Source organism: Medicago sativa, chromosome 3 (assembly GCF_051527215.1).
Source record: "Medicago sativa cultivar Bolivia chromosome 3, Bolivia_mono, whole genome shotgun sequence".
NCBI classification, from domain to species: domain Eukaryota; kingdom Viridiplantae; phylum Streptophyta; class Magnoliopsida; order Fabales; family Fabaceae; genus Medicago; species Medicago sativa.
The window spans coordinates 79,454,462-79,476,156 of NC_140751.1; the positions used below are offsets into that span (position 1 = coordinate 79,454,462).

Sequence of the window (21,695 nt, forward strand, 5' to 3'; positions counted from 1 at the left end):
TTTTTTTATTTGTAAAACATTAAAATAATGGTTATATAAATAATAAAAGCGAGTCATAATCAGTATGTCTAGCGTGCTTCAGTGGCGTGGCATGTTTTTGTGGAGTGAGAGATCATGTTTTATGTTTTCAACTCCCATCAAAGTGTGATTTCTAATAATTTTTTTCAAAATGACTTATTTAATTTTTTGAGGCCCAGAATTTAATTTTTTTGCATCCCAAATAAAATTAAAACTGGGCCTAAGAATTTGTTAAAACGGCCCTGTTTCTGAGGAGTTTTGAAAGAGATGATTTTGGAGGACTAGGCTTATATTTTTTAAAAATTCAAAAAGAACGATCATATAATTCATTTAAAAAAAAACTATTTTATGTGTTAGTAATTTAAAAATAAATAAATAATTAAGTCCTCCTTTCTGGAAATCCTTCATTCAAACATAGGTTTTTGAATAGATTGATTAATATTAATATTATTCAAAAATGTATAAAATATGTTGAATTAATACAGTATTTGAAAATGTATAAATACATTGAATTAATACAATATTTGAAAATGTATAAATACATTGAATTAATACAATATTTGAAAATGTATAAATACATTGAATTAATACAATATTTGAAAATGTATAAAATACATTGAATTAAAACAATATTTGAAAATGTATAAAATACATTGAATTAATACAATATTTGAAAATGTATAAAATACATTGAATATGTTGAGAATATATATATATATATATATATATATATATATATATATATAAAGAGCTAAGAATACCGTGTTGTAAAAATATATAAGGCTCGGTTCCACTACAAAGTTGACGGAGTTTCGACTTTGGAGAGTGCAAAGCAATCAAGGCTTAGCTGCTGCTTACTGAGAAATGGGTCACAAGAACAGGTTTGTTTGTTTCATCTCTGCACTTCTTCTTGGTTACTTGCTAATTATCACATTCTTCTGTTGTAATAGTTATATGTGTTGTAATATTGTTTCTTTCATTGCTTTCTGCTTTTAGATCCAAGAAAAAAAGTACTGCTTTTGGATCCAAGAAAAAAAAGGCTGTTAATAATGCTGAGGGTTTAGAAACTTCTTTTGCAGGTGATTTTCATTAATACATTATTTTTTTATACCTTTAATCAAAAAGACCGTTATTATATTATGTAATACCATTTTCTAAATGTGGTAGGCATGGAAGTCACTGATGGCAAGGTATCATTATATCAGTGCAAATGCAAATACTGCAAAATTGATATTTCAGGGAAGGCACGTATCAAATGCGCTGTGTGTCAAGATTTCAATCTTTGCGTAAAATGCTTTTCTGTTGGTGCTGAGGTGAAACCTCATAAAAGCAATCATCCATATCGGGTTATGGTATGAAATCTTCTTTTAGCTGTTCCTGTTTTTTCTTAAATATTGTGCAGTATCGCATTAGGATGATAGCTACTCTTTTCCCTTGAAAAATACTTTTCACTAAATATATTGAAATAAGTTGTTTCTGACTTGATCCATGTGCTTTAATTAGTTATGCTTATATATCACTTCTCTCATAAAGAGTGCTTTTCTGAACTCTATACTGAGAGCATAGCGTAAACGTTCTTTATATTTCTTCCCATTATGGCTACATTAATGAGATAAAAGTTGAACGAAAATTGTCGACTCTTTCTTGATTGTGCACTTTCAGCATAACCTGAAGGGAAGTAAAATTTCATTATGAATGAAGTTTCTAGCATGGATGAATTCGTTTAGTACTTGAAGTTTTAATTTTTTATTTTACAGGAAGATCTATCTTTTCCGCTTACATGTCCAGATTGGAGTGCGCATGAAGAGAGGTTACTTCTTGAGGTTTGTGGTTTGAGTATGGAGAACTCGTTTATCTTCTTTCTACATACTTGCTATATGTTAAATGTTGTTTGCATTTCTACCTTATTTGATTTTATCATAACAAGCTTGTTTCGTTTTAGGCCCTTGACATGTATGGATTTGAGAATTGGAATGGTGTTGCTGAACATGTTGGGTCGAAAAGCAAACCTGAATGTATTGACCACTATAATGTGGTATATCTGAATTCGCCATGTGCTCCTCTTCCTGTAAGTCTATTTGACAACGCTGTTATTGATAGCAAACATGCAACCTCTGTTTGAATGCTTGGTGTAATTGTTTGTACTTGTAGGATTTGTCTTATTGCGAGGGGAAGAACAAAGAGGAACTCCGTGCCATGGGAAAGGGAGATCAACTCAAGAAAGGTTTGCTTCTTTATGATCTAAATCACAATGTGTGGACACTTTGCATGCTTGACTTGATTACTTTGTTTTATTCAACAACAAGCAACCTTTATCCCACTATTTGGGGTTTGCTACATGGACCAAACGAAACCAATTTTTTTTTAGAGGTGGAGAATATGTAGTATTTATTTGTAGAAATACCAAATAGGTGAAAATTAGGTAAAGAATGGAAATTTCTTTGATAGGTTTTGTCTTTGAATCTTGATCAATGTTGCTAATTCTTTATTAGCTTTGAGACAATGGTGGGATTTTTTTTGTAATGATCTGCCTTTATTTTAGTATCTAATTGGCTTTATGACATTGATTAATGCAGGGGATAAAGCTTTGGAATGATTTCAGAATGCTCATTTTAAGAGGAAGGATTTATTTTATTTTCAACCATCTGGAATTGGACCCATAAATCAGAATGGTGGATGTAGACAATTATGTAATGTGCCTCAGTTGTGTGCACATCATTTATCCTACTGTAACTTCATTTCTGCTATCTTGGTTTTATTTTTATTGCATTCATTCGATGGATTTTTATTGTTCTAATGTTATGGTGGGTATCACTATAATGTCATGATTAAAAAAAAGCAGGTTTTTTAGGGGAAAGTATTCAGCTTATCATGCTAGTTTTCTAAGAAAATATTTATCTTCTGATTTTTTTTTTTGGATGACAAAAAAACTACTTTACATCCCTTGAGAAAAATAATTTAATCATCGCTAAAATAAATAGTTAAACCACATTTCATTTTTTTTCCTCAAAGTAATGAAAAAGTAGAATTTAACACCTCAAAATAAGAGTATGATTTAAAAATCCTCATTTTTTTTCTCTCGCCTTTTACTTATTTATTTAAGTGTTTCATCATTATCTCAAGTAAAAATAAAGAAGAATCATTAACGTGAAAGTATGTTAGTTTAAATTTCAACGTCAATGTGAGGATCATTGGAAGATAATACATAAATACTCTTGTAGATGTTCTTTAAACATAGAGCCATTCTTTGACTCGGAAAAACCCCGAAACCAACTCAACTAAATTTTAAATTCACTCCTTTCAAAACATTGGTGGTTTTTGTTCAAAGAAAAAGTTTGAAAACTATGAGTGTTTCAAAATATAATTTATCTTTGTTTTCCAATTACACTTTTGATATGATTAAGATTATTTGTTTTTATGATATTGTTTGTATAGGAACATTTTGTATTTTTTTTTTAGTAAGGAACATATTGTATTGTAGACTAAAAAAAAGTATCACTTTGGTATAAATATATCACCTAAATATGTGTGCGACTTTTCAATTATACGTGCAACTTTAGAAGTGGTTCTAAAAAAATGACAACAAATTAATTTTTAGTCAAATAAATAGAAATGCTTTTAGACAAAAAAATGCACAGCAAACTAGTTCATAAATCTAGCTCCATTTCGGAGCAATGCTATATCTCTAGAAAAAAAATCAAGAATTCTTCAAGAATAAAAAGCAACCAATCACAATGCACTATTTGCCACAATTCAAGGAGGTGTGACTGAAAAATAGGTAGTGGACAAATAAATCATGCAATTAAAACTTGCCAAATGTGTCTTGAAAAATTCTTGATGCTATTTTTCTAGATAAATAGCATTTTCCTTTCGAGTATGAATTCACGCCAAATTTATTGAATATTGTTAACTTTTTTTGCATGATTCTTTCGCATATAGTAGAGCACAAATACGAAATTGAATACGGCCATGCACTATATACACGACCAGCTATTTTTATGCATTTATTACCTTTGAGAATTAATCACAAAATGAATTGATCACAAATTCAAAAATGCATTTAACGTATAGATTTTCTTTATTGAAGAACATTTAATGTATAGATATTATGCAGAAATAAATAAATAGATATGGTTATGATCAAATTGCATTACGTCTCAAATGCATGAGAGAACGGGTAATATAAAGAGGTGAGACCTACATTAGTATATGATCATAGCCGATTTAGGATAGAGGTTCAAAATTTTGAGGGCCTAAATTCCTAAAAATGCTATCCTAAAAATATTTAAAAGTCCAATTTTTTTCGGGGGTTTAAAGGTCCAAATTTAATCAAATATGAAGTATTAACTTAATTATATCAATAAGTCACAAACTCGAAGAAAAAAAAAATCAATACATCACAAACTTTGAAGGTCTCCAAAGTGTTGAAGAACCTAAACCATCAATTTTTAGGAATCCAAATTTAGTGTATATATACTAACTAATTGCAGCATCGAAAAAATTTCGGCCCAAACTTTGAAGAGTTTTTGGTAATTTAGTCGGGACTAGACTTTTGACCCATGCTATCGCACGGGTCTATTATAAAAATGATCTTTAAATTATTATAATGTATAACATTTATATTTTATTGCAATAATACAATCAAATATAATGATTTAAAATACAGAATTTCATCAAAACTTTCACTATAAGATCATGGGGTCCTTTCATTTGCATCAGCAGTATCTTCTTGGCACTAATGTGGTCCTTTCTTGGTGTAGTTCTACATTTCTTGACAATTTTATGCTTCTCAACCGTATCAATCATAGTGAATTGGGTTATGTACTTTTATGCTTCTCAACTTTAGAAGTGGTTCTAAAAAGAAACCATGCTGCTTAACTCAAAAACATCTCCTCAGAACTATTCTTTTTTTTTTTGCACCATCGTCACTCTCCTTCACTTCATCCCAGCTTCTCAAACCCCACCAATACTGTGGATCATCTTTGTATGGGAATTTGGGCCAAAGTCACATTTTTGTTTTATATCATACTGGTGGTGTTCATGAAGAAGTGTTTGAGGTTTTGAAGTCTTGGATAGAACTTGGTTGTGTTACACATTGCAAGATATTAGGGAGGAAGAGAAATTTGATGGATATTATCATAATCAATTCATGGCTATAAGTGGATGTTCTTTTTTCATGTTGATGAGCACATTTATGCTCCTCCAAAAAGTACTATTAAAACTGTGGTTAATTCTCTGTCTGAATACTCTCGGTTTACAATTGAATAGATGACAATGACTATTAAAAATAGCAGTCTTGTATGTGTATGTGTATGTGTATGTATATTTATAGTTAGGATCCATTGACACCAACAGACTCGTTAACACCAAATCTTAACCGTCTATTTTATTTGATCAAAGGTTCATAATAGTTTTTAAACTAACTCATCCTTTCTTTCGTGTATAGGATTGTCGTTCTTAATAATTGAAAACCCCAATTCTCGTACGTAACAGACTTACTAATTGACCTGTACACTTAGAATTGGAAGCAAACCCAAATGTGTAATTATTTTTAATGATTTAGAAACTAATATATCCAAATCAATTTAAACATAATTTTCAAGTTTTAAATATATCTTTAAGTTTTTTTTAAGTTTCAAATGGATTCTTTAAATTTTTGGAAATTTCAAATAGATCTTTTAAGTTGTTAATTTATTACACCTATTTAAAGTTTTTTAAATTTTTAAGTATCAAATAAGTGTGTATAGGGACAACTTTTTAAGTTGAAGGACCTACTCCACAATAGGTCCTTAAAAGGGTAATTTATTGCACCTATTATGTGTATAGGGACAACTTTTTGTGTTGCTCCAATACCAGCGCTCTCTAGAAAAAAATATAAATGACCGACGATAAAATAGCTCACAAAACTCTAAGAATAATTTAAATTTTATTTTAATTGTCAAGACAATTTAACAAAAGACCAAAGACATTCTCCAAAGACTCCAAGAGTAATTATCATTATTTTTAAAAAAAATACTATTATTTCTACGTTAATTTAAAATGTATAAAATACATTGAATTAATACAGTATTTGAAAATGTATAAAATACATTGAATTAGTATAAAATACATTGAATTAATACAATATTCGAAAATGTATAGAATACATTGAATTAATACAATATTTGAAAATGTATAAAATACATTGAATTAATACAGTATTTGAAAATGATAAAATTCATTGAATTAATACAGTATTTGAAAATGATAAAATTCATTGAATTAATACAATATTTGAAAATGTATAGAATACATTGAATTAATACAATATTTGAAAATGTATAAAATTCATTGAATTAATACAATAATTGAAAATGTATAAAATACATTGAATTAATAGAATATTTGAAAATTTGTAAAATACATTGAATTAATACCATTATAACGGCGCATTTGATATGTGCCTACCACATTAATTTATTTTATTTTAGTTTTTTACAGGAAGATCTATCTTTTCCGCTTACATGTCCAGATTGGAGTGCGCGTACTTCTTGAGGTTTGTGGTTTGAGTATGGGCAACTCTTTTATCTTCTTTCTACTTACTTGCTATATGTTAAATGGTGTTTTCATTTCTACCTTAATTATTTCATTTTATCATAACAAGCTTGTTTTGTTTTAGGCCCTTGACATGTATGGATTTGCAAATTGGAATGGTGTTGCTGAACATGTTGGGACAAAAAGCGAATCTCAGTGTATTGGCCACTATAATGATGTATATCTGAATTCGCCATCTTTTCCTCTACCTGTAAGGCTATTTGACAACTCTTTTTATTGATAGCATACATGCAACATGTGTTTGAATTCATGGTGTAATTGTTTGTATGTGGACGTAGGTAGTGGCGGAGCCAGAAATTTTACATAGCTTGGGCAAAAATTATAGAGCCAAGAATTCTTGTGCGCGCATGTGTAAAAATATTGAGTTTGCCCAAAAAAAATTAATTTTTTACGTGGGTTAATGGGCTATTGGGTTGGGCGAAATATAAAGAAAATATCGATCGAGCCCGGGCGAGTGTCCGGGCTCGCCGGCTGGTGGCTCCGCCCATGGACGTAGGATTTGTCTTATTCTATGGGAAAGAACAAAGAGGAACTCATTGCCATGGCAAAGGGAGATCAACTCAACAAAGGTTTGCTTCGTAATGATCTAAATCACCATTTGTGGAGATTTTGCATCCTTGTTTTATTTAACCACAACCGAGCCTTATAGATTTTCAAGGTCTTCCTCTACCTTTAGTGATTTAACTACTCTCCATATTATCTACTATCCTTACTGTCGAATCTACAGGTCTTCTCTCTACACGCCCAAACCACCTAAGCCTACTTTCCATCATCTTCTCTACCATAGGTGCTACATACCCCAACTCTCTCTCTCTCTCTCTCTCTCTCTCTCTCTCTCTCTCTCTCTCTCTCTCTCTCTCTCTCTCAATGATATTATTTCTAATCATATCTCGCCTGGTCTTACCGTACATTCAACACAACATCTTCATCTCTGCTACGCTTAAGTTAATTTCATGATTGTTCTTGATAATCCAACACTTGTCCCGCTCAACATTTACAGTCTTACAATTGTCCGATAAAACTTTCCCTTCAAATTGAGTGATACTTTCGTATCACATAAAACAAATGATCCCATCCTCCATTTCGGCCATCCAGCTTGAATTTGATGGTCTACACCTCAATCTATTTACTTTGTTTTATTCAATGAACCTAAATGCATGCTATGTATCTAAGAGGTTGTGTTGGCAAGCAAGAGAAACAATAGCTATGTGTAACCAAGTGAAGTATATAGATCATGTCTACCAAACTTATTATATGAGTAGCTTATATGTTTGCCCTCCAAAAATTAAAATCTTATATGTTAATATCCCTCCAAGACTTGGTGAATACATCTTCTAGCTAGCCTGGTAGTCATTTGAGTTGACATATTGGGCAGTTGTGTCTCCGGATAATATATTCTCTTTGACAAAATGAAAATCTATCTCAATTCTCAAGTGTATTGTTATCTCACAATACATTAAATTTTGTACTCACCGATTTGTTGGTTGCATTTTTATAATACAAGCTTTTGTTCCATGTTATGTCTTATGCAGAATTTCCTCCAAATGCAGAGCTGACTCTGAAAGAACCTCCGCTTTCTTATGGAATAAAGTAAACCTTACCAATTTACTCTTATTTTTTTAAATTTGTTCATTTATGACTGCTAATCCTTTGGTATAACATCTCAGCTTGAATATTCTAAGATGGCTGCCATTAATGGGTATAATTTATATGGGTGATATGAATTCAGCAAGCGATAAAGCTCTTTCAAGAACAATCAAGAAGGCTTCCAATGTGAGCCAGAATAATGATGTAGTTACCGCGGAAGGTATGTTTTCTGAGTATGGAATGAAAGTTACTGCTCTTTATTTTGTTACTGAAGTAGGAATTGCTATTGATGAGTTTGCTGCTCATGATTGAATTTGGATTCAGCCTAAAACCACCCATGAAATCGGCTTGTAAGATGAGATATGTCTTTCATTTATAAACACTTTTAAGACATATTATTCCATATACACTACTAGAAATTCCCGTATTTCCTGCAGAATTACATACGGATACTTGTGTAAATTCCGCAGGACGTTTCCTACGGATTTTGCCAAGGATTTAGGTTCCCAATTAATACCTTCGTGGGTAATTATTTGTTGAGGATTTTAGGATCCTCAAGAAAGGTATATCCACAGCAAATCTAAAAAAATCCGCAGGCAACAATAGGTCAGTGTTTAAGGGAATTTTCATGCCCGTAACCATGTTTCCTGCGACAGATACTTCCGCAGTAAACAGCACAAGAAAATCCGAAAATACAGCCGCTGGAAATTGATTTATCTATTTAAAAAAATAATACATTTCAATGAATTCCAGAATGATACAAATTTTAAAAAAAATGCATTCCAGAATGACAAAAAAATTTAAACTAGAGAAGCATTTCAACGATTAGAACAAATTAGATGTGTAGAACAATAGAATGTTAACAAATGTAAAGATGTGCTGGAAAAGGAACATGAATCCTTGCATCATCTCAGAATTATCAATTCTAAAAGCATAACAGAGAACACTTGAAATGCATTGACACCTAGAGGCGTGAAGAACAAACATCTTACCGAGGAACCTGTGACACACATCCAGCAATACCTGCTCCATTGGTATCTACTAATTTCTCTTTCAGAACTAGCATAACAGGGTAAAATGTCACATTCCCATCTTGAGCAATGGATACAGGATCAACACCATGTGTGATAAGTAATCCTTTTGTGTGTTTCTGATGCCTTTGGCAACTGGGATATCTTTATAGCTATCTCCTTTGACTGGGATATCTTTGGAAAATGTTCTTGCTTCAGTCTCATTTCCAAAAACATAGTCCATATACCTGAATCCCAGAATGATAGAAACTTAAGAGTCGATAATATACCAAAGATGAGCTACTAGACTTGTTGCTTCCATTTTCTATGGCTTCAACATCATCTATAGACTCATTGCTACCAATGTGGTCATGAAGTGTTACTTGCATGAGGTTTAAACATATAAATATGATTAACATAAACATATCAAAACAAAGGGACAATAAACAAGTGGACAATGTTAATACATCTTAGCTTATAAGCTTCAGGTACTTCTGGATTGATCAGAACTAAACTTGTGTTAATAGCTGTCAAAGAAACACCTGAAAAAGAACATACTCAAAAAATCACACCAATAAATACTTGATGTGTGGAGCAAGAATAATCAAGCAACCAAAACAAGTGGGTGACAGTTATAAACACAAGCAAAAGATAGAAAATAGCAAGAGAAAATAAAGAGAGAACACACGAAATTTGTTTACCCAGTTCGGTCCAATACTGACCTAGTCTGGGGGAGAGAGCAGCTCTCCGTTCTACTATAATGATGAGTAACTTTACAAAGAGATAACAAAGGGTTACAAAAATAAGTCTTCAAACTTAATTCTATCCAAAGTCCCAATCTCTTCCCGTGACCAAGAGACTCAATCCTAACAGTGTTTTCCAAAGTGAATCAATCGCAACCCTAATGTTTGTTGCCAAGAGTAAACTCTATACAAACCCTAGTTTTCTTGTTGACTTCTAAACCCTTGTTTCATCCCCCTCTCTCTCAAGGTTTACTCTGATACAAGGTTTATATTTATAGAGAAATAAAACTGCACCCAAAATCGTGGCTCGGTTTCTCCAAATCGTGGCTCGATTTTGGCAGATTTCACTACTAGGAAAAGCAAAATTAAAGAGGGAAATTAGTGACGGAAAAAATAAAATCCCTCACAAATTATTTGGTCGCAAAATTTAATGAGGGAATTAGAGAGGGATTTCATGTTTTCCCTCACTAAATTTCCTCACTAATTTTTGTTTTTTTAGTAGTGTTTCTGATCCTCAATTTTGAGTCAATTCTCAACAGAGATATATAAGCCTTTTTTGCACCAATTATGCAATAATTACCAACTCTTACACATTGCAATACCTTGAAAGTCCCTAACCTTGAGGTATTTGATTACAACTACTGGGGATTTACCAGCAATGTCCAGCAACTCACTGCCAAGAACCTCCTAATCTTTAACCTCAAACCCATACTGCTACTCCATGACTAAATCCATGTTAGTCTCAACCCTGCCCATCCTCAATTTCATCCACATGCAACCAAACTAGCATGCATAGCCACAGGATAATCGCGAAACACATAAAGAGAGAAACCATAAAATCTTCTATATCTCATAAAGACAAACTATAGACTTTTCAAATTAAAACAACAAATAAAATTAAAATTAAAACATGTCACGAGTAAAACAATTAGAAAAACAACTAATGTGCAACAAATTTTCAAGGTTGATGGTCCCCCAAAAAACAACATGATAGCAAATAAGTCATTTTATTCATAAAAGCAATAAGTCTTTAATTTCCATGTGAAATTTCGGTACACAGCACTTCTATCCACTCCACACTGTATGAAAAATGTCGGATAGAAACTTATTACAAAATATTGATACAACATTTCAAAAATTTCTAGAAATGTTTATAGTTTGATATATAACTTAATTTTATTCTGATTATTGTTAAGGGGTCCTTGAACAGAATAATAGATTAAGAGAGGTCTCAGGGGGAACCAATGCCCTTCTTAATGAGCATATCAAACACCCTGTCAATTTTCATGGTATCCATATTCTTGAACATTTGATGAGCACCGGTCTTTGAAGAGACACTTCCAGCAATCATTTGTACCGACGGGTCCTCTTGCATCTTCAGATACACGGTTGGAGACAACCTTAACTCACAACACAAACGTTTCTCCTGATAGAAAATTACATTCGAGGGTTTAAGGAAAAAAAATTAGAAGCGTATAGTTTTAAAATGCAAACATGGCAGAAGAAAAAGATTCTTACAACTTCAGAAAGTAAATCTGCTATAGAGTATCATGTTGCTTTGACGGCACTTGATGTAGCTAGCACTGCAGGTCTGGTACCAGCAGAGTCTGCTGACATCAATGCATTCTGAACCCCGTGATTGTTTGGGACCACATGAGTACTTTCTCTTGCCCTGCGGGCACTTCCTTCAGCTTCATTTCTTCTCTTATTTGCCAGATATATATCTGTTTCAGCTGAACTGTGGCAACCAACAGCAATTGCTTCCTGCGGCCATGTTCAACAAATGTCAGAAAACTGTTCAATTTCCTAAAAAGAGAAAAAAAAGTGAATGTTCATAACAATTTAATGGCATCCATGTCTAAAACCTTAAGCTCTTGAATTCTTTTCAGATATCTATGCTCAGAGATAACAGTTCTAAGAGATTCATTGTGCTTTTCCTTAGTATGAAAGCACATTAACACGTCATATTTTCGACATATTGCCTTTTCCTCGGGTGTTAAATCCTTCTCAAATGGATTTGGATATAGCAAATTTCTTTCAAGTATAAATTTCTTCATATTTGTTTTTTAATATGGAAGAGAGCACAAGAAGAAATTTATACTTGAAAGAAGTTTGCTATATCCAAATCCATTTCAGAAGGATTTAACACCCGAGGAAAAGGCAATATGCCAGAAATATGACGTGTTAATGCGCTTTCATACTAAGGAAAAGCACAATGAATCTCTTAGAACTGTTATCTCTGAACATAGATATCTGAAAAGAATTCAAGAGCTTAAGGTTTGAGACATGGATGCCATTAAATTGTTATGAACATTCACTTTTTTTCTCTTTTTAGGAAATTGAATAGTTTTCTGACATTTGTTGAACAAGGCCGCAGGAAGCAATTGTTGTTGGTTGCCGTTGTTCAGATGAAGCACATATATATCTGGCAAATAAGAGAAGAAATGAAGCTGAAGGAAGTGCTCGTTGGGCAAGAGAAAGTACTCATATGGTCCCAAACAATCACGGGGTTCCGAATGCATTGATGTCTCCAGACTCTGCTGGTACCAGACCTGCAGGGCCAGCTACATCAAGTGTTGTCAAAGCAACAGGATACGCTGTAGCAGATTTACTTTCTGAAGTTGTAAGAATCTTTTTCTTCTGCCATGTTTGCATTTTAAAACTGTACATTGCTTCTAATTTTTCTTTTCTGAAACCACCAGATGTAATTTTCTATCAGGAGAAACATTTGTGCTGCAAGTTAAGGTTGTCTCCATCCATGTATCTGAAGATGCAAGAGGACATGTCGGTACAAATGATTGCTAGAAGTGTCTCTTCAAAGTTCGATGTTCATCAAATGTTCAAGAATATGGATATCATGAGAAAATTGACAGGGTGTATGATATGCTCATTAAGAAGGGTATTGGTTCCTCCCTGAGACCTCTCTTAATCTATTATTCTGTTCAAGGACCCCTTAATAATAATTAGAATAAAATTAAGTTATATATCAAACTATAAACATTTCTAGAAATTTTTGAAGTGTTGTATCAAGCTTTTGTAATAAGTTTCTGTCCGACATGTTTCATTCACTGTGGAGTGGATAGAAGTGGTGTGTACCGAAATTTCACATGGAAATTAAAGACTTGTTGCTTTTATGAATAAAATGACTTATTTGCTAACATGTTGTTTTGGGGGAACCATCAGCCTTGAAAATTTGTTCCACATTAGTTGTGTTTTTAATTATTTTACTCATGACATGTTTTAAGTTTGAAAAGTCTATAGCTTGTCTCCATGAGATATAGAAGATTTTATGGTTTCTTTCTTTATGTGTTTCGCGATTATCCTGTGGCTATGCATGTGGTTGAAATTGATGATAGGCAGGGTTTAAACTCGCCATGAAATAAAAGAAGGGAAAGAGTGAAGCTAAGGACAGTGCTATACAGGGTGCACCAAAACAGCAAAGCCAAGTTGTAAAGTTAATTTGGTTTTTCTTTAGTAAATCAATTAATTGCCAAATGATCACGAGTTAGTAGGCACATGAATTCAAATATTTAATCTGAAAAAATAAAAAAGGAAAAGTTCTTAAAATAGTGAAAATAGCATAATACCCGATATTGGAAATATGAAGTCAATGACTTGACGTGTCAGGTTTGTAAACAATATGGAACCGTCTACCTGCAAAAATACAATGAACACTCCAACATGATGGCTCACAAACAAGTCTGATGGAAACTCACAATGCAGGCTCCAGGTTGAATGTCGACTGAACCATCCATGGATTTGTTCTGAGACCAAACAACGTGTTGAAAACGACACTGAAATCAAGCAAACACTATTGCTGTTATTTATAGCCAAACATATTATAGAGTATAGCTAGTTTGAAGGCAAAGGAAAGCATGACTTCATGTGACATATATAATATGTTTTCTAGTTTCTACCATGGCGATCAGAAGTTATATTCCGCAATATAGATTTCAAAGCTCTGCAAAGTGCGGATAAAGATCCTACAACAATTTTGCACGTCAAAAGAAAAGAAAATGTTTGCATTCTATGTAACAAAATCAGATTATTTTAAAGAACTCTACTATGAAATGTATTATTATTAAAGTAAATGCATAACCGTGCAGTTATCATGCATAGATCAGTAACAAAATAAAACAAATGGAAGTTTTCATTTTTAACAAGAAAGAAAAAGTCTAAGAGAAGTAACATCCGGAACAGAGCACTAACTAACAAACAAGACATCGCCCAAAGAGGAGTTTCCTATCACAGTCACAGGGAGGCGGAGCTGTTCCTTTTCTCAAGGATGGCCTTGAAAATATCATCCAGTAAACAATTTTAGTGGACACTATATGACAATGTTGCAAATTAATCTCTCTCAGATGTGTGCAGCTTTCTAGCGCTAACCTCAATCCCTTCTCCGTGACAAGGTAACAATGTTTCAGGTCCAGTTGCAGAAGCCGAGGGCAAATATTTGAGATCTCATGCAGTACTTGATCATCGATTCTTGAGTGTGACAAGTTCAGCACCTCCAGATTGGAAGGTTCAACGTTGGTCGAAAATAGCTTAGCTCGTGGACAGAAGGTGAATTTTAAATGCCTAATATTACAACAAGTCTTTAACACTTCATCTTTGGAATCCATCAACTCAAGTCTCACTCAATTTCTTAAGAGCTCAAATCATATGTCACCGCAAGAGCTCAAATCAAGAAGATGCATATTAGGAAACATAAAAGCAAACATGTTGATGTCTTCATCTTGCAAATGTGAATTGTTAGCCAAATGGAGAGACTTGAGTTGATGGTATACAACCAAATCCAGGGATGGTCTTGAACCAATTCCAAGTTGTGTTGACTCCATATGGATCTCACTCAGCAAAGGACAATTCCTAAGAAGTGCAAAGAAGGCTGCATTGGTGAGCTTGTCACAACCATTGACGTTTATAGACACCAAATCACCAAGAAATGCACACAACTCATTGATACGTTGATCATTCAAAAACATTGCATCTTGAACATGTTATGTATATTTTTCCATAACCATTTACAAAATTTCTAAAAGTCATTATAATAAATAGTCGAAAAGTTTGAAAATGAATTTATGGTGATACACCGCCCGTCAAAGAAAACTTATCTATTTCCAAAAGATAATGAAAATTTATATAAAAAAAAATGGCATGATATTAAATGATTGAATTTTTGATACATACACAACAAAATTCTTGCCTTTCACAATGTTCACAAAAGAAAATTAATGATTTGCCGTTAACTTTTGATAATGAAAATTTTTGTGCTCCTTTTGGGGCCTTGTGGGTGCATCCCCGGCCCCGTCTGTGGGGTTTGGGGCGCTCTCCTTTGTGGTGCTTTGTAGGTGTGTCGCGTGGCGGCTGTTGTGTATATTCTGTACTCTTTGTTTCGGTTCTCATTCTTATATATATATATATATATATATATATATATATATATATATATATATATATATATTTGCCATTCAAAAAAAAAATCGATTGATCCAGGTTATAAAGGTATTTGACATCTTAAACAAGTGGTTAAAAATTCTGTTTCTGATTCTTGCCATGTGGAAAAAATTCAATTGAGAAGAAAAAACTCACTATGTGTTAAACAAGTCTACTGATTGATATTAGTCAAAAATTTGTACATGTAACATGATAATACAAAAAAGGTGAAATACATTCTAGGTGCTTTAAGTTTAACGTTTATACTAGATTAATCCTTTTAATTTTTAAAATTTCAAATTGGTCTTTTATAGTAGTCAAAGTAAACAAGTTAGTCCTTTAATTATTATTTTTTCAACAAATTGATCTCCTTTTTCATACAACTTTGTTGAAGAGTGATTATATGACCATTTAACATTGAGGTGAAATGTCAAAAGGTGTTTATGACACCAAACATAATTACTTACATACATTTTCTTCTTATTGTTTGCTAATTCAATCCTAATTTTAGAGGTAAATATTTCATCAACAACATTATAATCAAGTAATCGAACGACTTTTGTTTCATACTAAGACTAAATAATACAATTATGAACTATAGTTTTGAGAGGAGTGAATTTAGAACTGTCAACTCAGCAATAAACATCGACATAAGCATTTTTTATTTGAGTTTGATGAAAATAGGATATTAATACATATATTTTATGACTTAAAAATTAGATGTAATGACCAATTTAAAACCAAAATGACTAATATGATACAAACATTATACTTCTTCGACCTTTCTGTCCCATAATAAGTGAGCAATTTGTAAAAAAAATACTCCTTTTGTCCCTGTATGTAAGTCTCCTTTGTATTTTTCACATTTTTTAAGAAAAATTGTCAGTGTAATTAATGTGTCTGTTTTTTGTGTTAATATTACCAAATTGTCATTTGTTTGTATGTCTATTAAATTTGACTTTTCGTATTTCAAGACAGGTTAGTAGCGTTAATTAAGTGTATGTTTAGAAAAAATTAATAAATACATCTACTAATTTGAAAAGAATATTACATTTAGGGACAAAAATGAAGTCAAATGGGTGCTTAGATTTATGGACGGATGAGTATTGTCCCAAAAAAATTGACGCATTAAACTTTTCAATACAACATTAATTACTTTTTTCCAAATATAACTCTAATTAACTCCGTCCCATAATAACCGAGCCAATTGCAATAAAAAAGTGTCTCAAAATAACTGAGTCATTTCACTTTTCAATACAATATATTAATTATTTTTTCCCTTTTATAACTCTAATTAATATTACTTTCTTCACTCTCAATTCAATATATTCCACTTTGCATTTATGATAGTGAAGAATGCACCAATACTTAACAAAAACATTTAAAACTATTTTTTTTCTCTCCTTCATTTATACATTTTTCTTAATATATGTGAAATGAACAAATAACTTAGTTAATCCTGGACGGAGGGAGTTTTATTTTCATCACTCTCAAATACACTAATAAGTGACAAGACACTCAAAACTATTTTCGTCTCTTTTTCACTTGTTCACTCTTTTTTTAATATATATAAAATGAACAAAAAACCTAAGTTATAATTGGACGGATGGAGTACTTAACAGATCCGAAGGATGCACATTTTAACAAGGAACTACTGCAAAAAATTATGCCCCTCGAATATGAAAAACTAAAACAAAAGAAGAAATAAAATTACTAACAACACCCTCTCATCTTTCTCATACATAAACCACCACCGCTAATCAAGAAGAATCGCAGAAGCTGAAGAAGAAAACGAGCGAAAATGGAAGGGGTTGAAGGAGAAAGAAGCAGCTTCAAACTCCAACCTTCACGAATCAACAATGAAGACATACTCTTCTGCATCGACATTGATCCACAATCCATGGCGGAGATGAAAGGTGCTACCAGTGGTAGACCCAATGGAAGACCCTTCACTCGTTTAGACGCAATTAAACAAGCCATCATTCTCTTTGTTAACGCTAAACTCACCATCAATCCTCAACACCGTTTCGCTTTCGCTACTCTCTCTGATTCCGTTTCTTGGGTAATTCATTCCTCTTTCTAAAAAAAATTCAATTTTTTGCTTCATTCTTTAATCTTGCATGCAATTTGAAATTGGAAGTGTTTGAACTTTATTTTAGTAGTTAGTCAAAATTGGAAGCTTAATCCCTCAAAGATTTTGGCATGTTTGGATTCACTTATTTGAGTTTATATGATGAGATAGGTTTTATCAAGAGAGAACTAATTATGACATTTCCATAAGCGGTTTTCAGCTTATTTTCATAAGTTCTTCAAGATAGCTTATGAAAATTGTTAATAGTGTATGGTTCTGTTTAGTAAAAAAAATAGCAAAAAATTAGTAGATAGCTGATAGCGGATAAGCTAGCTGATTGAATATGTAGTGTTTGTTATAAAATTTGCAGTTGAAATAGCTTATAAATATGAAATGACATAAAAAAATATTTAATGAATATTTAAAAAAAATTCAATTAAGATTACAAGGTATAATTGAGATAAAATCTGGTAAGCTATAAGCTACTTGAATTAGCTTATCGAAAAACGCTATAAGCTAGTAAAAATAAGTTATAAGCTCATGAGAAACTGACAGTTACCAAATGGGTTTTTTCCAGTCAAATGAACTTATAAGACATAAGCTATAGCATATAAGCTATAAGCTCAAAATGTGTCTTGCCAAACAGACCCTATAAGAAAACAATATAGCTTTATTTTATCTGTTGCTATAGAAATATTTTATTTTATTTTTTTGGTCAATGCTATAGAAATATTTTATATATAAGCGCTTGTGCTATAAGTTGTTTATCTAAACACGACCATGATCTTTGAGGGATTTAACATTCCTACCTAGTTCATGTTCTTTCATTTGATATTTCTTCTGAACAGGGCTTGCATTGGACAAGTCAATAGAGATCCCATTACAGACCTCATTGTCTTGTTTTATTGTAGATGACAATACAACTTTCATCTTTATTTTTCTTTATGACTCAATTGCTCATTGATTCCTCTTTCCTTAAATCGTTTTCTTCCAAATATTCATTTTCAATTGTTAATTTAAATAAGCAGTTATCCATTTGATATGGTAAATGGGATCTGCCTGCATTTAGTATCGGTTTATCTCGACGAGCGCAGACAGTATCTATATGAGTATAATTGATCCCAAGAAACTGACCCTCTTTTATTGTTGTCCTTGGATCTTTCATGAATTTCTTTTGTAATTCAATATTACACTCCTTTACTAAAGGAAGGGTGCCTTTCCTAAAAGATTTGTACGTAGGAACGATTACTTTCCTAAAAGGTGGGATGGCATTATTGTGGAAAAAATGATAGAATCTCGTTGTAGGTGATTTGGATATGTGCGGGGTAGTTTTGTTGAGTCACCAATGAGGAAGAAACACTACATGCAGGGAAAACCAATGGTTAGAGGTAGGGGGAGACAAACAAAAGTTATAACTCAAACCATTACTAATGATTTGGATTAAATGGTTTGTATTTAAATATGATGTTTGATTTAACATTGTGTCATTGTGTTTCCGGATTAAATGGTTTGTATTTAGATATGATGTTTGATTGAACATTGTGTCATTGTCTTTCCTATTCTTATTTTTAAAGCATATTCTGTTTCCTTCAAATTTGATGTGCTATCTAGGCATCGGACATTAGCATAGACAGTAGTATAAATGTTTTTTCAGGGTTTCCCAATGTTGGATATGGATCTTACAAACACTTCATTTTTGAAACAGGGTGCTTAAAGCATGTACTGAACATAGTTTTTTTGTTTTATGTTTTTTATAACTACTGCAGCTGAAGAAAGAGTTTAGCAGTGAAGCTGAGTCAACAATTGCAGCAATGCGAGGACTTTCGGCTACTACATCTAGCAGTCAACCAGACCTTACTACTTTGTTCCGACTTGCTGCTCACGAAGCTAAGAAATCCCGTATGCAGGGTCGCATTTTAAGAGTGGTGAGTGGTGGTGGCTGCCATCAGTGATTTGTCAAATCACCCCATCTTTCTTGGTTTGTTTAAATATATTATCATGTGCTTTTGAACTTTGAAGTCTTCAAAATTGTTTGCATGACATTTTCGTCATGAATCATAATATGTTGTTTGCTATTCTTTCTAGATTTTATTCTACTGCAGATCAACAGTGCGCCCACGACATCAGTGGCCTGTGAACCAGAAGCTCTTCACTTTTGATGTCATGTATCTTCATGACAAGCCTGGACCTGACAATTGCCCCCAAGAGATCTATGATTCACTGGTGGAAGCTCTTGAATATGTTACTGAATACGAGGGTTATATCTTGGAGAGTGGACAAGGGTTAGCAAGGGTTCTTTTCCGTCATGTGTTAATTCTATTGTGTCATCCTCAGCAGCGCTGCGCACAAGATTATATTGACATACCTAAATCACTTGTGAAGAAGGTTCCTCAGGCAGAGCCAATGCTCACTGAAGATAATGTTCCATCCAGCCAGTGAAAATGGCATTGTGTAATTAGTTCTCCTATCTCATTTAGGTTACTGATTTAATGTGTTTGGCTTCTGAAATTGCAAAAATATCTTGGTAATGTGATATTTGACAAGTATATGCTCTGGTAATTTCCTGTAAATGATGTGTATCTTTTATTTTATAAATGTTCAATTAAAGTCTTAAATTCCAAAAATGTTTGCGTTTATATCATTTATTTACTTCAAATGGACATTTCCATTTTATTTAAGGGATGGTGAGGATCTCAACCCCATAAAATGCTAGAGTTTTTCTAAAAAAAAATATATAGAAAATCTAGCATTTCCATTTTAGACTAATATTTATCTAGTAACTGATACTAGTTCTTACTATTTTTCAACAACAAAAATGCACCAAAGGAATCTGTTTGTATTTTTAAAACATAACATAAAATCCAACGGAGGCCGTGAAAATGGAAGGGAGAGATCTAATTCCATGGAAGAGATCTAATTCCAGCTGAATATATTCAGTGCAACTGAGTTCATCACCCAGAAAGAAAAAAAAGGAGCAATGTCATTTGCTCTCTTGAAATATATCAACGAAAATATATGAATAAAATTCCAGACACAATCAATTTACTAATAGAGTGCTAATATTACATTTTCATTACCTTTAATAAGGGCACTCTAACGATTTATTGAGGATTGGTTTGCTCCATTTTAGAGTTAAGGTGGTGGGATGGATCCCTTGCTAGGATGATTGCCCACGCCGCTAATCTTGCAGTTATTGAGCCTTGATTGCTCAAGTTGAGTCAGCAATTTGACATGTATTCTTCCTTTACCTGAGACTTTGGTATGAGCATGCAGTACTCGACCATGAGACAACTTACTCGAATATGGGTCTTAACGTTCATACGGTTAGGGGCCGAATCATGACCCAAAAAGACCACAGCGGACAACGATGCACCATTCCAATCTATCAATAGTTCTGGCGTTCAACTTCAAAACCATAGTGTGAAGGGGTGTACATGTGAATGTGTGCGCATGCGTGTGTGCATGCGTGAGTTTGTGTGTGTTGTTTATATGACATGCTATGTATCCTGATAAAATAAAATTAAGGGATTATATGGTATTTTACGGAAATTTTACCTTGTACTCTTACACATATACCTTCACCCTTACAAACCATATAAAATTCCAATTTTACCCCTTTATCATTTGACTTCACCCCTACAAAAAAAAAATGCAAGTAAAGATTTCCAAAATATTAGTTTAACTTAGCCTTTTGCTCATTTCACACTTATTAAAAAAAAGTGTATAAGTGAAAGAGAGAGAGAGAAATGGTTGAGTGCTCTTATCAAGTATTGGTGCATTCCTTTTTATCATAAATGCAAAGTAGAATATATTGAATTGGGAGTGGTGAAAGTAGTATTAATTAGAGTTATAATTGAAAAAAAGTAATTAATATTGTATTAAAAAATGAAATGTGTCAATTTTTTTGGGACAATATACTTTTGCAAATGGCTCACTTATTATGGGACGGAGGGAGTATGGTTTTTTGGAGCTAAGATCATCTACATTTATGTCTTTTTTCATTTGTTCCATTTGGAAAGATAAAGACACATAAAAAGTAAAAAAAAAAAAAACATTAATGATGGTGGGACACACTCAATGGTAGGATCCACAACCTTTTTATACGTGTATCTCTTTCTAAATGACATTCTCCATTTATTTTTATAAATAAAGAGGATCTTAACTCGTTTTTTTATTATCTCCTTTATATGCTTTTTAGTTTTTACCGTAACTATCTTTTTTTTATTATATTATTCTACT

General features: G+C 32.6%; 3 protein-coding genes, 1 long non-coding RNA gene and 1 pseudogene across 4 annotated transcripts; 4 read left to right on the forward strand and 1 right to left on the reverse strand.

The window, feature by feature from the left end:
• Positions 1-782: 782 nt before the first annotated feature.
• Positions 783-2,864, forward strand: LOC146940612 (transcriptional adapter ADA2-like). Its single transcript, XM_085754301.1, has 7 exons — positions 783-899; positions 1,015-1,097; positions 1,186-1,370; positions 1,776-1,841; positions 1,961-2,086; positions 2,170-2,242; positions 2,595-2,864. The coding sequence occupies exons 1-7, from the start codon at positions 883-885 to the stop codon at positions 2,612-2,614; spliced, it is 570 nt and encodes a 189-aa protein (XP_085610427.1). The 5' UTR covers positions 783-882; the 3' UTR covers positions 2,615-2,864.
• Positions 2,865-6,618: 3,754 nt separating this feature from the next.
• LOC146940613 (uncharacterized) lies at positions 6,619-8,342 on the forward strand. The gene is made up of 3 exons (XR_015032067.1): positions 6,619-6,802; positions 8,145-8,202; positions 8,280-8,342. It is a non-coding gene; the product is annotated as an uncharacterized LOC146940613 (long non-coding RNA).
• Positions 8,343-11,963: 3,621 nt separating this feature from the next.
• On the forward strand, positions 11,964-13,110 carry LOC146940614 (transcriptional adapter ADA2b-like; annotated as a pseudogene).
• Positions 13,111-14,160: 1,050 nt separating this feature from the next.
• LOC146940615 (uncharacterized) lies at positions 14,161-15,009 on the reverse strand. The gene is given in 1 exon segment (XM_085754300.1): positions 14,161-15,009. A coding segment is annotated over 1 exon segment (774 nt). The 5' UTR covers positions 14,935-15,009.
• Positions 15,010-17,011: 2,002 nt separating this feature from the next.
• Positions 17,012-20,080, forward strand: LOC146940616 (uncharacterized). Its single transcript, XM_085754297.1, has 3 exons — positions 17,012-17,447; positions 19,223-19,381; positions 19,542-20,080. Exons 1-3 carry the CDS (start codon positions 17,187-17,189, stop codon positions 19,893-19,895), a joined length of 774 nt encoding a protein of 257 aa, XP_085610423.1. The 5' UTR covers positions 17,012-17,186; the 3' UTR covers positions 19,896-20,080.
• The last annotated feature ends 1,615 nt before the right edge of the window (positions 20,081-21,695 follow it).

Bases quoted from the DNA above. Each gene is read 5' to 3' on its own strand.
- LOC146940612 (XM_085754301.1), top strand. The intron at 1,098-1,185 runs GTGATTTTCATT...TAAATGTGGTAG, and splicing joins TTTAGAAACTTCTTTTGCAG to GCATGGAAGTCACTGATGGC. The intron at 2,087-2,169 runs GTAAGTCTATTT...TTGTACTTGTAG, and splicing joins CGCCATGTGCTCCTCTTCCT to GATTTGTCTTATTGCGAGGG.
- LOC146940616 (XM_085754297.1), top strand. From the start codon at position 17,187: ATGGAAGGGGTTGAAGGAGAAAGAAGCAGCTTCAAACTCCAACCTTCA. The intron at 17,448-19,222 runs GTAATTCATTCC...TAACTACTGCAG, and splicing joins TCTCTGATTCCGTTTCTTGG to CTGAAGAAAGAGTTTAGCAG. The intron at 19,382-19,541 runs GTGAGTGGTGGT...TATTCTTTCTAG, and splicing joins AGGGTCGCATTTTAAGAGTG to ATTTTATTCTACTGCAGATC.